Source organism: Grammomys surdaster, unplaced genomic scaffold (assembly GCF_004785775.1).
Source record: "Grammomys surdaster isolate TR1022 unplaced genomic scaffold, NIH_TR_1.0 60, whole genome shotgun sequence".
NCBI classification, from domain to species: Eukaryota; Metazoa; Chordata; class Mammalia; order Rodentia; family Muridae; genus Grammomys; species Grammomys surdaster.
In genome coordinates this window covers 6,418,031-6,433,699 of record NW_021604562.1, presented here as the reverse complement: position 1 = coordinate 6,433,699, position 15,669 = coordinate 6,418,031, and the positions used below count along the sequence as shown (strand labels likewise).

General features: G+C 33.3%; 1 protein-coding gene across 7 annotated transcripts in view; it reads left to right on the top strand.

Annotated features, from left to right (window-relative positions):
* Stag2 (stromal antigen 2) overlaps positions 1-15,669 on the top strand; it is a 132,150-nt gene that overhangs the window by 89,518 nt on the left and 26,963 nt on the right. For all 7 annotated transcript variants that reach the window (XM_028776684.1, XM_028774712.1, XM_028777976.1 and 4 more), the window contains exons 14-22: positions 419-530; positions 2,058-2,175; positions 2,753-2,856; positions 11,531-11,623; positions 11,741-11,830; positions 12,171-12,374; positions 14,380-14,450; positions 14,667-14,754; positions 14,858-14,938. In XM_028776684.1, coding sequence (XP_028632517.1) covers positions 419-530; positions 2,058-2,175; positions 2,753-2,856; positions 11,531-11,623; positions 11,741-11,830; positions 12,171-12,374; positions 14,380-14,450; positions 14,667-14,754; positions 14,858-14,938 — 961 coding nt within the window. The remainder of the gene's footprint in view (positions 1-418; positions 531-2,057; positions 2,176-2,752; positions 2,857-11,530; positions 11,624-11,740; positions 11,831-12,170; positions 12,375-14,379; positions 14,451-14,666; positions 14,755-14,857; positions 14,939-15,669) is intronic.

Genomic DNA, 15,669 nt, shown 5'->3' with positions numbered 1-15,669 from the left:
ATTAGTTCTCCTTTGTTGTTTCTTAAGGAAAAACCACCACAGTATCTATTAGAAAAGGGCCATTGTGTTAAGAAGAAAACAGATTGATAAATGTTATATTTTAGAGAAAAAATGTGTATTTTACTTGTGCATAAATATTTTTGGTCAGCCATTATATTACTTCCATGAAAGGAATGAATTGTATGAAAAAATGTAAGGATTCAAAAAAATGTGTAACTCAGTGTTACAAACTTGAGAAGTCAAAGAACTTAGTTGTATCAAGATTGAAATGAGAAGTTTGATATCGATTATTTGTTTGGCCTTTTCATGCTCACTGACCCAGTTTTACATTATTCTGTTGTTAGATGCTTAAATGTAGAATATACAGCTAATTTTTGTGATGCAGTTCTCAAGTATACATTGTATTTGTTGCCCATAGGCTCTTCAGCCGCAGAGATCCAGAAGAGGACGGAATAATGAAAAGAAGAGGAAGACAAGGTCCAAATGCCAACCTTGTGAAGACTTTGGTTTTTTTCTTCTTGGAAAGTGAGGTTAGTTTACATTATGGTATTGAAATGATGGATATCTAAAATCTTACAGATTATGAAATACAGAACACAGCAGAAATCTATCCATTCCACTTTTTAAAAAGTGCTTTCTAATTTCATAAGACAGGTGTTCAACAATTATGATCTATGTATAATTTTGGGAATTATTACCAACTGTATTCCTCTCAATACTAATTGTATAATCTTGGTTAAGTTACTCAATTTTTCTTTATAGGTAAGAGGTTTTTTAATTTAATTTTTTTACTTATTCACCTTATGTACTACCCACTGTCCCCCTCCTCATCACCCCCTCCCTCAATCCTTCCCCCATTCCCTTCTCCAAGCTGATGGAGTTCCCCCTTGTTATCCTAACACTTCAAATCTTTGCGAGGGTAGGCACTTTCTCTTCCACTGAGGTCAGACAAGGCAGCCCAGCTGGTAGAACATATCCCATGTACAGGCAACAGCTTTTGAGATAACCCCTGTTCCAGTTGTTCAGGACCCACATCAGGATCTGAGACAATCTTTGTAAAAGAACAACTTAGAACATTGTAAGGCCTCAAAATTCTTATTGTTTCAGACAGGTTCTCACACTATATCCTTGACTGGTGTGGAACTCACTATGTAGTTCAGACACACCATGATCTTGTGCCAATCCATGTGCCTTTGCCTCAAGTAGGTGTTCCTCTCCTCCCCTAACCCCAATATTTTAAAACAAGGCTTCTACATGTATTCCTCTTGCTGTCCTAGAACTCTGTAGGCTAGACTGGCCTGCTTCTCCCTCCATAGTGCTGTGATTAAAGGTATGTGCTACCATGCCTGTCTCTACTTTAGTTTAAGTGCTGAGATTATACATGTGAGCCACAACACCTAGCTTCATGTCTTGTATTAACATTAATATAGAAACTAATTTCCATTAGTCTTCATGAAGTTATCATTCTGTCTGTTAAATATTTTATGAGGTCTCAAAATTCAATTTTATTTAGGATTCACATTATGTATTTGTTTATGTCTTTTATTATGTAACTGTGTTGAATTTTTTTTTTAAGTATCAGTCAAACCTTGTAATCCAGTGCTCATTTTTATATATTGCTGAATTCAATTTTGTAATTATTGAGGATATTCTCTTTCTGTTACTGAAACATACTTGTCTTTATAATTTGAGAAATAATATTCTCCAAAATCTTTGGTTTCATGATGGAGCTCAACCAAGTTGGAAAACTATAGTCTTTTAAAATTACAGTATAATTAAAAATTTAAAAAAGTTAACTGATGTAATATCAGTTCAAAATAAGTAATATAATTAGTCTTTTTGTAAAATTTTTATGTTAATATGTTCAGAGGTAGTGATGCTTTAACAAAATTTACTTTTATACAGCAAACTACAGCAGTTCTCTGCTCTTTAATCTACTTGGTCCCCCAAACCAGATTTCATTTTAAGATTTTAATGTGGTATCGACAAAGTGTTTGTTCTTTTGTCCTAAGGCTAGTTTGCTATTTGTCTAAGAGCTTTTTATTTTTCAATTTTAGTTACATGAGCATGCAGCTTACCTTGTAGATAGCATGTGGGATTGTGCTACTGAACTCCTGAAAGACTGGGAATGTATGAATAGCTTGTTATTGGAAGAACCTCTTAGTGGAGAGGAAGGTAAGCGTGTTTATTTATGTTGGTATTATTTGTCCATACTGTTTTGGAATCGATCTTGCTTATTCTATAAATTCTTATTAGTATTAATTTTCCATTATTGTTTTTGGGAGTGTTGGGAATCAAACTGAAGGCCTTGTACATGGTAGGATGAACACTAATTCTAAAACATATTCCCTATCTCATATTCATATATGTGAATATTGTATGATGTACAAAGATTTAATTGCTATCAAAATTTAGTATTTTTAGCCAGGTCTGTTAGCACATGCATATATATCATGTGTACATGTTGGTTGATTTTATACTTCCTTTGCATATATATATATATATATATATATGGATATATTTTTATCTATATATGAATATATGATCTTTTTATATATATATAATCAAACTTAATCAGAATTCTGCTATTTCGAAAGGTAAGATTTAACTTGTTCTAGTCTTTTCTGTGATAATGAGTTTTCTTTTGTACATGAGGTCAGTCCCTGTTCATAGGCAGAAGAAACTTACATAACAGTTACAAGAGGTGTATATGAAAAGAAATAGGTTAACTCTTTCTGATTTTCTTTTTTAGCTCTAACAGACAGACAAGAGAGTGCTTTGATTGAAATAATGCTGTGTACTATTAGACAAGCAGCTGAGTGTCATCCTCCTGTGGGCAGAGGAACAGGAAAAAGGGTATGCCAGTTTTTGTTCTTCTGAACTTCATTTCTCTATGTTTGAAATACTTTAAGCCCATTTTGACCATGGATTAAAAATACTTGATTTTTAGTTTTACTAAGTCATTCTAAAGTGGTAGCAATTTGAGGAATTTGATTTTCCAGAAGGTTTTTGGTTGATACATATGATGACAGTGAATGACACTCTTTTCAAGACCATTTGTGGTATATTCGAGTAGAGTACTACATATGTGCATTTTGCTTTATTTATAAGTTCATATTTTTTATTATAATATGAAATTCGAAATGAAGCAGATGTTGGTTCATGATGATGAAGTAATTCCTACTTTTAGGGTTCAAATTTTAATACTTTATTGAGAAGCTCACAAATTCTGACAATTCCATAGAATTTCAAATATTTGTTTGTAAACCACCAAAATGCATTTTTATATTGTGACATGCAAATATATATATATATATGTGTGTGTGTGTGTAACAAAATTTCATTAAATAATACTTAACCAGTATGTGATACAGTCTGTATTTTGTTCTATTTCTGTTTTCGTTACTCATTTTTTAATTATTGAATCATCTTTTTTGCAGTGCCGTGGAATGAACCCAGGGCATTGTGCATGCTAGGCAAGTGCTCTACACTGAGCTACACCCCTAGCCCCTATTTCTGTTTTTTTTTTCTTTTCTTCATTTTCTTTTCTTTTATTTTTATGTTTTATCTCTGTTTTTCTAATTATGGGTAGCAAATTAGAATTCTGAACTGATGATCTTTGTCTCATGTCCCAGAACATGGAGTAAGTTAAAATACTGTTTAATATCATTGTTATGTAAGCTCCAAAAGATGGATTTCATGTGCTTAACTCTTTTTCTTCCTATCCAAAGGGAAATTTCAATAATTGTCATGAACTTTTAAACATAAATTAGTGTCTATTTGCTTGCATTGGTGTTTTTGTAAAGATCTATTTTCATACAAATGTGTCAAATGCTTAGGCACAAGTTCACATCTCCTTTCTCTCCTATTATCTCCATTAGTTCTTCAGATCCTCTTGCTTCTATCTCAGGTTCTATATTCATACATAGGATTTCATATACTTATAGAATATCTAGAATTCACAAATGAGAGAAAACATAGAATATCTGCTTTTCTTAGTTTTTCATTTTGCATAGTGTCTCCAATTAATTAATTTTTCCTGCATGTAGTATACCTTTATTCTTTGTCTGAGGAAAACTTTTTGGGCCCCTAGACTGAGTCTTTAGCTTGACTCCTGTGATAATACTGCAGTGCGCATCAATGTAGACCTTTCTTCATGACAGGTTGTTACTTTAGAATGTTTCAGATATATAGGCAGTAATTGTATAGTTGTGCTATATGACTCTTCTATTTTTCATTTCTTGAAGAACCTCTGTACTGATTTATTTTCATAGTGGCTATATTATATTCTTCAGCAGCAGTGTTCATGTTTTGTTATCTTTGTCAGCATTTGTTAAGTGTTCTTATAATATAGCAATTTTGATTAAGGTGAGATAGAATCTCAGTCTTAATTTGTCTGTCTTTGATGGCCAGGTATGCTGGACATATTTTCATGTTTATTGGCTGTTTGTACTTCCTGGTCTGAGTATTGTACATTCATTATGTTATCCCACTTAAATTTAAACTGAATTTATTATGTGTTTTAGATATTAATCTTCTGTCAAATTTGTAACTACTAAAGCTTTTCTCCTATTCTGCAGGTTGACACTTGACTCAGTTGTTCCATTTTAGCTGGAGAAGTTTTTTTTTTTTTTAACTTCACATAGTTCCATTTCTTAATTCTTGCATTTATTTCCCCAGCTTTTGGAGTCCTATTCAGTCCTTCAGAAAGTCCTTGCCATACCTTGTACCTGTTTTCCTCCATGGCTTCAGACATTCATGTCTTAAATTATCTTCTTTTACCCATTTTTGAAGTGATTTTGGTACTAAGAGATAGAGCTGTAGCTTTAGTCATTTACAAGTGGATATCTAGTTCTCTCAGCACTATTATCAAACATGCTATCATTTCTCTATTGTATTTTCCAGGTATATTTGTCAAAAATCAGGTGATTGTAGGTGTGTGTTAGTCTTATAAGTGTGTTTGACTCTCAAGCCCTCAATTCTCCCCATGTATGTTTTTGTACTAATATTGTGCTGTGTTTCTGCTGTGCTTCTATAGGATATATTGAAATTTGGTGTGTTGATAATTCTGGTATTGCTCTCTTTGCTCAGATGTCATTTGTGCTTCTTTATAAATTTTAAGTTTGTTTTCTTCAATTTATGTGAAGAATGTCATTGTAATCTTTGATGGAAATTAAATTGATTTGTAGATTACTTTCGGCAATAAAGCCAAATTTATGCTGTTATTTTTCCTCTTTGTGAACATAGTAAGTCTCTCAATCTTGTAGTGTTTCTCCATTCCCTCTCTACCTTCCTTCTGAGACAGCCTCAGACTGGTCTGGAACTTGCTTTGTAGACCAGGATGTCTCTTATTCAGAGGATCTATTTGCTTCTAGCTCCCAATGGTAAGATTACAGACGATCTGCCACCATGCCCAGCTCAATCTCTCTTTTTTTTCTTTTTGTCAGCTATAAAAAAGCTAAATTTATTTAACTTTTAGGAATTTACATATATTGAGGCAAAATAATGCACATTGAATATAAAAACCATCATATCAAGTAAACCAACCTTTTTCACAATGGAAGTTTTCTTCTAGTGAGTCTCTACATGCTTTCTGGGCACTTTGGTCCTACTTAAACCTTTTGAATCTCATTTTTTTTCACTATTACATCCAAGAATTCTCAAAATATATCTATATATCTGTTCCGTTTAAAGTTAGTGAACAATATTCTGCCATTTGACTCATACCTGTAAATATTTTGTCATTTTATTGTGAAGTTATATTCTGATTGATATTCTATTTCTCACTTTCGTTCTTAATTCTTTTTCAGTTTCATACACATATGTGGTGCATATCATTATACCCATTATATACTTATACCCATTACGGTCCATCTCCTGCTGAACTTCTTTTCAACAAACTCCCTCCTCTTTCATATTGTTTTGATTTCTTTTCTTGTGGGTCACTCTATTCATTAGGGTTTCCTATGTGAACATGAGTAGGAGAGTATATGCCTGAGCTGTGGCCACTTAGACCTAATTACCTGACTAGATAAGCGAGCTAAATGACTATTAACTCCTAGTAGCTCCCTTGGTCCAAGCAGGGCTTTCTGAACATCTCCTCAATCTCTGAGAGAATGTTGCAAGACTTGGTCTTGTGCAGGTAACTACAGCTGCTTTGAGTGCACTGACCACACCATTATTATTATATTATTACATTAAAGATGAATTAAATTATTATAAAGGTCTTTGACATCCTTTGCTAGTTTTATTCCAAGATACTTTATTTTTTGAAGCTATTAAGAATGAGATTTTGTTCTTGATTTCTTACTCGAGTTTGTTACTTTCATGTATGAAGGCAATTGAATTTTATACGTTCATTTTGTAGTCTATATTGGTAAATGTATTTATCAATTCTAGGAGGGTTTTTTTTGGTGAACACTAGGGTTTTTATAAACAGGATCATATCATGTGCAAATACAGATCATTTGACTAATTTGTTTGCTATTTGTATCACTTTTATTTCTTTTTATTGCTGTAAGACTTGAAGCATTTCATTGAATAAGAGTAGAGTAGGAAATGCTTTATGTTTTTAGCAATTTAGTACAGTGTTGGCTGTCATATCCTCCTATCTTTATGTGGCTTGCAGAGTTTGAACTCAGGTTTTGCAGTTTTATGTGGCAACCACATTTACCTGCTGATCCTCTCCAGCCTGTACTGTAGGTTTCTATTGACATACTGTATGTTGTGGTATCTTCCTTATAGTCATCATTTGTTCAGAGTTTTTATCATGAGTGGATAGTAAGTACGATTTGTCAAAAACTAATTTTTCTTTCTGTTTATATGTAATTTATGTTCTTGGGTCCATTTTTTGTGACAGATTTTTACATTTATTTATTCACACATGTCAAATTATCCTTGAATCTGTGAAATAAATCCTATTTATTTTTATATCTATTTCATAATATAATTGACCTATAGTTTTCTTTTTGAGTATGTATCCTTTTCTGGTTTGATAGTAGAATAACAGTGACTTCATAAAATGAGGTTAGTATGCTCTTTTCTGTTTTGTGGAATAAATATTTTTAAAGGTATTGAGTTCTTAGTTAGGAGACTTAACACAGTTTTAACCTCATTGTTATAGGTTTGTCTAAGTTATTTATTGCCTCGGTTTAATTTTGGTAGATCAGACTAGAATTTTCTTTTATACATTTTCAAATTTACTAGAATCTGTTTTTGAATATTCCCTGTTGAATATTTTAATGTCATTATTATCTGTGTTGATTTCTTCCCTTTTATCTCTAATTTTATCAATAACACTTTCCTATCTTTCTTTTGGTTTGTCAATTTTATCTTTTTAATGAATAAATTCTTTTGCTCCATTTTTTCTTGGCTGTTGTAGAAACCCTGGACTGGGATTAAAGTAATTTCTTCAACACTATTGCTCTTTACAGTTCTATTTCACTGATTCCTGTCCTCATCTTCTTTTTAAATACTTTTATTATGTGTATGTGTGGTTGGCTGTGTTTATATGTATCTTGTGGGTGCAAGTGCTCACAAAGGTAAGAGTCTCTGAAACTGGATTTGCAGGAAGTTGCGGCCCACCTTATGTAGTGCTGGGCACTGCACTTGGGTTCAGTTCTGCTCTTAACTGCTGGGTCATCTCTCCAGCTCCAGTCCTGATCTATTACTATTTCTTCTTCTTTACTGACTTTGGGTTGGCTTGTCCTTTTACTGTGTTCCCAGTTATTTGAGATCTGTGTAATTTTTTAAAATGTTAGGCATTCATGGCTATAAACTTCTCCTAGAACTGTTTTCTTTGTACTTTTTATGCCTCTTGTTCTGGTCTGGTGTGTTTTCCTTCTCACTGAATTCTGAAAATTTAAAATTTTTCCATTTTTCACAAAGAAAACCAAAAACCAAACAAAATGGATCTCCTTTCTTTTAGTGATTCATCATTCAGTAGTTTCTTGTTTAGTTTCCATAAGTTTATATTTTTTTTCTGTTTTTTCTGGTTGTTCCTTTTTTCTTTTAGTCCACCGTTAATAGATAAAAATATAAGAAATGACTTGCACTTCCTTTAATTTTTTAGGACTTGCTTACATTATGATCTCGTTCAGAGCATGTTTGAGGGACTACAAAGAACGATGTATATTCTATAGTCTTTGGATTGAATATTCTTTAGGTTCCTGTTGAGTCTATTTGACTTCTGTTATCATTTAGCTCTGACACATCTTTGTTGACTATAGCTTGATGGATTGATTGATTTCTGTTTTTCATCTTCTCTTTTTTTAATGAAATGTTTGGTGAGACAAGGCTGTTCAGTTCTCCATTTTTACTGTATTGGTGTAGTATTCCATCTGCATCCACTTGTGTTGATCTTATGAAATATATGTGTGTTTGTTTAGAGTTTTTACATCTTGAGATTTACTTAATATGAAGTGATTTATTGCAAGTAATGTCAGTTTCAAGTCTAATCTGTCTCTTTTTCCATAGTTCCATATACTTATTCATAATGTTTCTTTTTTTTTAATCCTTGCAACCTGGGTTGTGTTTGTCTTTAAAAGTTAAGTAGGTTGCAGAGCTCTGTTTCTTTTTTTGAATCAGCAAATAAATAAGTATTACTAATAAAATCTGTTAGTCTATATTTTATTTAGTGAATTGAGTTTATTGACATTAGTTTATTGACATTATTGAGTTTTTATTTAGAGGCACTATTCCCTTAATCTCATTGTTGCAGTGTTAGCATATTTTTTAATCTCTTGATTATTTAGTGCATTTTATTCTTTGCTGTGATGTGTGTTTCTTTCTCACATGTGTAAGATATCTTCACATAATCTTTTGTAGTGCTACTTTGATAATTTTATTTCTTTAGTTTGTTCATAATTGACAATTTTTATGTCTACTTCAGTTATGTAGCCTTATACTACTAGATATTCTGCTAGATAATCTGGGTTGCCAGTTATGCTAGTTGTTTCCTTCTGAGCTTTTTATGTGTTGTTCTGTGCTTTCCTGGCAAAGATTTTTGTTGTCAGTGCTGGTATCCTCAGTGGCTTGCCTTTATATATGATTTAATGGTTTACTCTTGTAGCTTTGACTATTTTCTTTGTTTTATATACTGTTTTCTAAGTATAATATCATATGGGAAATTTTTTTTCTGTTCTGATCTGTTTTGGTGTTCTAAATGTGTTTTACATCTGCATGGCAATGTCTTTCCCTAAACTTGGGAATTTTCCTGCTATGAATTTATTAGTTTTCAATTCCCTGAGCTTGTTTGTACAAGTAAGTCCAAGATTATGTAAGTCCAATCTTTTTTTTTAAGACAGGGTTTTTCAGCTTAACAGTCCTGGATGTCCTGTGGCACTTACTCTGTAGACTGGTGTGGAACTCCTACCTCTGCCTCCCAAGTGCTGACATTAAAGGCACCTGGCTAAATCCAATCTTATACCTTATATATTATGTTTCTATTTTCTTACTAGTTTTTTATTGTCTTAATATTCTGATTCAGTTGTCTTCAAACCAGGACTCTCTGTCTTCCACTTGATCCTCTGTACATGATGATGCTTTCAACTGAGTTCTCTACTTCAAGTTTTTTATATCCAACATTGCAATTGGAGTTTTTCATTGTTTCTAGCTTTATTGAATTTTTATTCTCTATTGCCTTCCTTATTTCATTCATTTGTTTTTTTTTTCTTTGAGTTGATTGCAAAATTGATTTGTGTCCTCTTTGGTTTTTCTTAACATTCTTAACCATTTTAAAAAATCCTTTGGTGTTTCATCCAATTCACTCTATTTGGAAGCCATCACTGTGGGATCGGTGGAGAGTCATGTTGCCCTGTTTTTCATGTATACTGTGTTTCTGCATTAGAATTTATATATTTGGATTAGGTTGTTAGTGAGATCATTGTTATTCTTTCAGGGTATGTATTTTTAAAGTGTTTTAATAGAACTAGATTGTAACATTGAGTCCACATGCTGAGGACACATGACCTGAAACACCACTCCAAGAGAAAATACTGTGATGGCTATCCTACCTAGTGATGGACAGTCCTGGTGTAAACATAGAGTTATAGTTGAAAATAATTGCTTTTTCAAATCCAACAACTTTTGGAGAATAAAAAAACAATTATAGAATAGTGTGCAGTTGGGTATTAGTCATTGAGGATAGGAATGTAAAGAAAATGAGCAACTAAATATATTTACTTAATTATAAGAATGAGATGTGTGGTCCATTTAACTTTGTCAATTGGAGAGTAATCAGCCTGTGTCGTGATGAAACCTGTTCACCCTGGTTGATCTATTTTGGCATACCACAGTGGGTTTCAGATTGCCCATAGGGTTAAACTTCTTTCTACCCTGGTGTCAGCCTTCACTTGTGTCACCTCAGAGTCAGATGGAGTCTTCAGTTTCTTTTAATATTTTGAGTTTACCATTGCAGTTGGAAATTTCTTATTAAGACCTCAGCCACTTTTGTCTGCAGACTTACCTTGAGTTTGCACTCTCCACTGAGTTTCAGTTAAAATTCAGTTCCTGTGGAGTGTTTCCCTGTTTCTGTAGTTCTGGTCTTGTTTCTTGGAATAAGGGGGTGGTGCTGGCCTTGTATTTTCTGCTCTTCTACCCAAGTAGCTTAATTGCAGAGATTTGGTATCTGCTCCCGCAGTGTCTGCTTTCATAGATCCTGGTGCAGAGAAATGCCATGTGGGAATTTCTCCAACCCTCATTATGAAACTTGTTGGTTTTTCATCTAAAAATATGCAGGATTTCCCTCTCCCTGCTACAGGAGCTTTTCTATTTTGTTTATTGGATCTAGTGGTGGTTTATGAGGGTGAGGTTTTCCATTCCCCACTATTTGTGTTCAGAGCTGTCTGTTCTAGTGTGTAGTATTCATTACTTCTGTATTTTATCTAGTGTTTTCATAAGCCTGCTGCTCACAGCTGTACTCCCTTGACATTCTCACCTTTTTTTTTTTTTTAAGTCACAGGTTGAAAGTTTTCTTGTAGGGGATTTTGGAGAGTGCTGCTTGTCCTTAATTCCACCATTTTTTTTCTAATTAGATTTTGATCTTCATTCTAAGACTATTTTTTTGTGTGGTTGTTATTTTATGTGGCTTTCCCCTAAGTTTGTTTGTTTGTTTGTTTGTTTATCTTTATTGCTGCAGTATCTTGCTATGTAGCCCTGGCTAGATAGCATGGTATTCACTAAGTTAGTTGCCTTAGAATAGCCTCGACCTCACTATTGTCCTCTTGTCTCAGACTCCTGAGTACTGTGCGCCACTGCACAGAATTGCTCCCCTCCTTAACAATGAGTAAATTGTTTTCTGTTACTTTTAGGGCTAAAGTTTTATATTAGGGAAATTTTGACTGGACATGTTCTATTTATTGATAATCTCATGACTCCAGAGACTGAAAAGGAATGAAATGAGGCCAATATGGGCTATAAATACAAGATTTCTTTCTCAAAAAATTTGTTGCTATTTTATTTGTGGTAATTAAATTTTGAGGAATTAACACCGTTATTGTATAGATGTTTATGGAAATCTTTGCTACTTCAGGTGCTGACAGCAAAGGAGAAGAAGACACAATTGGATGACAGAACAAGAATCACCGAGCTGTTTGCTGTGGCCCTTCCACAGTTATTAGCAAAAGTAAGTTGTGTCGATAACTCAGTGTTCTCATACATCACAGATTCTTTCAAAATGGCACAGCCTGTGATTAGTTAGCATTATTATAATGTTTTTAACATTATCTTTTCCCCCCAAAAGTACTCTGTAGATGCAGAAAAGGTGACCAATTTGTTGCAGTTACCTCAGTACTTTGATTTGGAGATATACACCACTGGACGATTAGAAAAGGTAAGGAGTTTTCTGTGTATAAAATCTTAGTGGAGAAAATGCTACTTTAATTACACTATCATATAGTTTCTTATATTATAAATATGTTAACATTCTTACTAAAGCCCTGTGAGATAGATATTATTTCCATTAAAGTTGCAGAAATAAGTATGAGCCTATCAGTGTATTTGTTATTCAAATTAGAAAACTGTCTGAGGTATTGAGTATATTGAATTTGTGGTTTCCTATAGTCGCAATATGCCTACATTCCTTAGTAGGGCTTACACACATTAGGCATACCTGAGCTATGTCCTTAGCCTTATACCTTATTAGATTTAATGCAAACCATTTTGTTTTGCAGCATTTGGATGCCTTATTGCGCCAGATCCGAAATATTGTAGAGAAGCACACAGACACAGATGTTTTGGAAGCATGTTCTAAAACTTACCATGCATTATGTAATGAAGAGTTCACGATCTTCAACAGAGTAGATATTTCAAGAAGTCAGCTGATAGATGAACTAGCAGATAAATTTAACCGGCTTCTTGAAGATTTTCTGCAAGAGGTATATGTTACAAGCATTTTGTCTGTTGGACTCTTCCCTTCCAGTAACTGAGTCACTCAGCATTAGTCTTATGATAGTCTAGTGGTGTGTTGGTGAGTCTTTTCAGTTCTATGAGTCATCAGACTGCTATTACTCTTTAACTAGAATATGAAAATGGCAAGGATATGCAACTTTTAAAAGATGGCAGACAAAAGTAGCATTTTCTCTTTTGTTCTAAAGAAATTAACTGGATAGTTGCCTTATCTTAGCTGAAAAAATTGCTGTTAGAGGTTAGATCATAGAGTTAGACTGATGATGAATGTAAAGCTGTTGGAATCTTCATAGCCCCTTAGTAAGTGCTATTATCACTGTTGCTTTTGGAATTTCTTATGTTGTACTTTGAAGGAGGCTTATATTGGCACTCAGATATACACATATTTTTAGTGTGATTTGTTTTTCTAGAAGTGCGTGTGTGTGTGTTTTATTTGAATCGAGTCAAGTCATAATTGTCCATTTATTTCCTTTAACCCTTTTTATTGAGACAGGCTTTTTATTGAGACTAGGCTGGCTTTGTGCTCACACAGATCTGCTTGCTTTTACCTCTGAAGTGCTAAGATTAAAGGTGTCTGATACTATGCCCAGCAGACATTTATTCTTGACATTGTTCACAGCAGTTAGAAATTGTGAACTTTTTAATGTCCATCAACAAGAGTGGATGCACTGACTAACAATTATAATAACCCTAGTACTCTGGAACCCGAGACAGAAAAGTAATACTCAGTTTGAGGCCAGTTCAAACTACATAGTGAGTATCAGGCCAGCCAGAGCTTCATTCTAAGATCTTTTATATACTACCTTGTTATTGATGGCCCCCAAGTCATTTCCAGATGTCCTATATTTTAAAGTTACACAACATTTTACTTGTAATATTATTCTAGGTTTAGGTTTACTAAGAATTGTGCTCTTGCTTCAGTATGACTATAGTTAAGACAAGACAATTTTAAGTCAATAATAGTTTATTTAACTGTTCTTTATTTTTAAGAAAAATTAAAGTATAAAATGGTGTAATTGTGAGCAATCTAGATTTCAGTGCTATAGATAATTGGATTCATAAAATTCTCTAAAATGTGAGCAGTCAGGACTGGTATATGCCATAGGATTTGTCCCATTTATGTATGATTGGTTTGCTGTTTCTTTCTCTTGGGTACTATTCTTTTCATTAATCTAGCTCTTTTGTTATCATCATCTAATGTATGTTTCTTTAGTGCATCTAGTACTGGGAAATAGAAAATTTAAAATATTTTCTTGTCTATATTACATAATGGGAGAAGGGAGAAAAATATTCTATTTTTCTCTTGTTCCTTTTATGCCACCATTTACAATCTTTGTTGACTCAGCCACATTCTCTTAAATTTCGCAGATACAGGTCTTAAATGATGAACCTTCTTTTTGGGTTTTATTGTAGTATTCTTTCTTTTTTCCTCCTAAGTTGGTGTCACCATTTCAGTAGCCTAGGATTTATTACTTGGTAGTTCTTTACTTGATCTGAACCAAAATGACTGAGAAACAGTTTTACTTTGGTATTTATCTTTGTGTGTGTGCATATGTGGGTGGGTATGTTTGAGGCGGTGTCTTACTTTGTAACCAGACTGGTCTGAAACTCAGAGATCTACCTGTTTCTATCTCCCAAGTACTGGAATTAATGGTACCACTATGCTGCTTATTATTATTGTTGTTGTATGCTGCTTGTTGTGGTTTTTGTTCTTGTTCTTCTTGTTGTTCTTATTCTTCTTGTTCTTGTTCTTCTTCTCCTTCTTTCTATTATTATTATTATTATTATTATTATTATTATTATTATTGAGACAGGGTTTCTCTGTGTAGTTCTGACTTTCCAAGAACTCACTCTGTAGACCATGCTGGCCTCGAACTGACAGATCCCTATATTGCAAGTGCAAGAATTAAAGGCATGTACCATCACTTGGCCGATTATTTTGGTGTTTCTTAATATGTAATTTATAATTCATAGGGAGAAGAACCTGATGAAGATGATGCATATCAGGTATTGTCAACGTTGAAGAGGATCACTGCTTTTCATAAGTAAGTTGAAACTGTGAGTTTTTTTATTTTTATTTTTTTTTTACCAAAATAACCTTGTGTGTTTTGTGGATTATTATGGTTTCAAGTTCTTTTCTTTTATTCTTTCTTTTTAAATAAAGAAATCACTTGCTAAAGGCATGTTATGTTCTGAAACAACTATGGTTAGGCTTAGTTTTTTAAAATATAACTTAATTTGATGTTTTTTTTTTTTTACAGTGCCCATGATCTTTCAAAGTGGGATTTGTTTGCTTGTAATTACAAACTCTTGAAAACCGGAATTGAAAATGGAGATATGCCTGAACAGGTTTTTATTTATTTCTCTGTGACATATCTACTAGATATGCTGCAATTTGACAGTGAAAGCTTCTGACTTAATTTCACCTCTCATTTTGTATTTCTTTTTATAGATTGTTATTCACGCACTGCAGTGTGCTCACTATGTAATCCTTTGGCAGCTTGCTAAGATCACTGAAAGCACTTCTACAAAGGTGTGTGGTAGTTCAATGCTGTTCTCACTAACTAGTACCTTATCTTTAGCCTTTTATACTTAGTAAGAGCAAAGTCAGTGAAGTCATATGTATTTCTAATTTATTATTTGTACTCATAGTTCTAGTTTATATATTCAGTGAAAACATTGAGATGTTTTGTTTCAAGGGATGACTTTTGCAGGATTTAAAATTTGTTCACATGAAAATATTATATAATATGACTTTCTGTATTAAAACTGCTAAATTTTTAAAATTCATGAGACTAATTTTCAAAACATTTATTTATTTATGTGTATGGATGTTTTGTCTGATGCTTGCACACCAGAGGAGGGCATCAAATTCCATGAGACTACAGTTAGAGATGGATGGTTGTGAGCCATCACGTGGGTGCTGACAATTGAACTCAAGACCTCTGGAAGAGCAGCCAGTGCTCTTAACTGCTGAGCTGTCTATCCATACCTAAAAAGATAAATTTGGTAGAACAATTGAGTACTTTTGACCTTGAACCTTTAAAACAATTGCACAAAGTGATGAGATTTCATAAACTGAAGATAATGAGCCAGGTCTCTCTAGATTGTCTTATTCACTGATTATTTCTTGAAATCACTTCATTAGTAGTTTTTGAAGTTTCTCAAATTCTGTTTTTTTAAGGGTTTTAAAAATTTTTTTCTTTATTTACATTTCAAATGTTATCCCTTTCCTTGTCTCCCCCCCCTAAAATCCCCTATTCC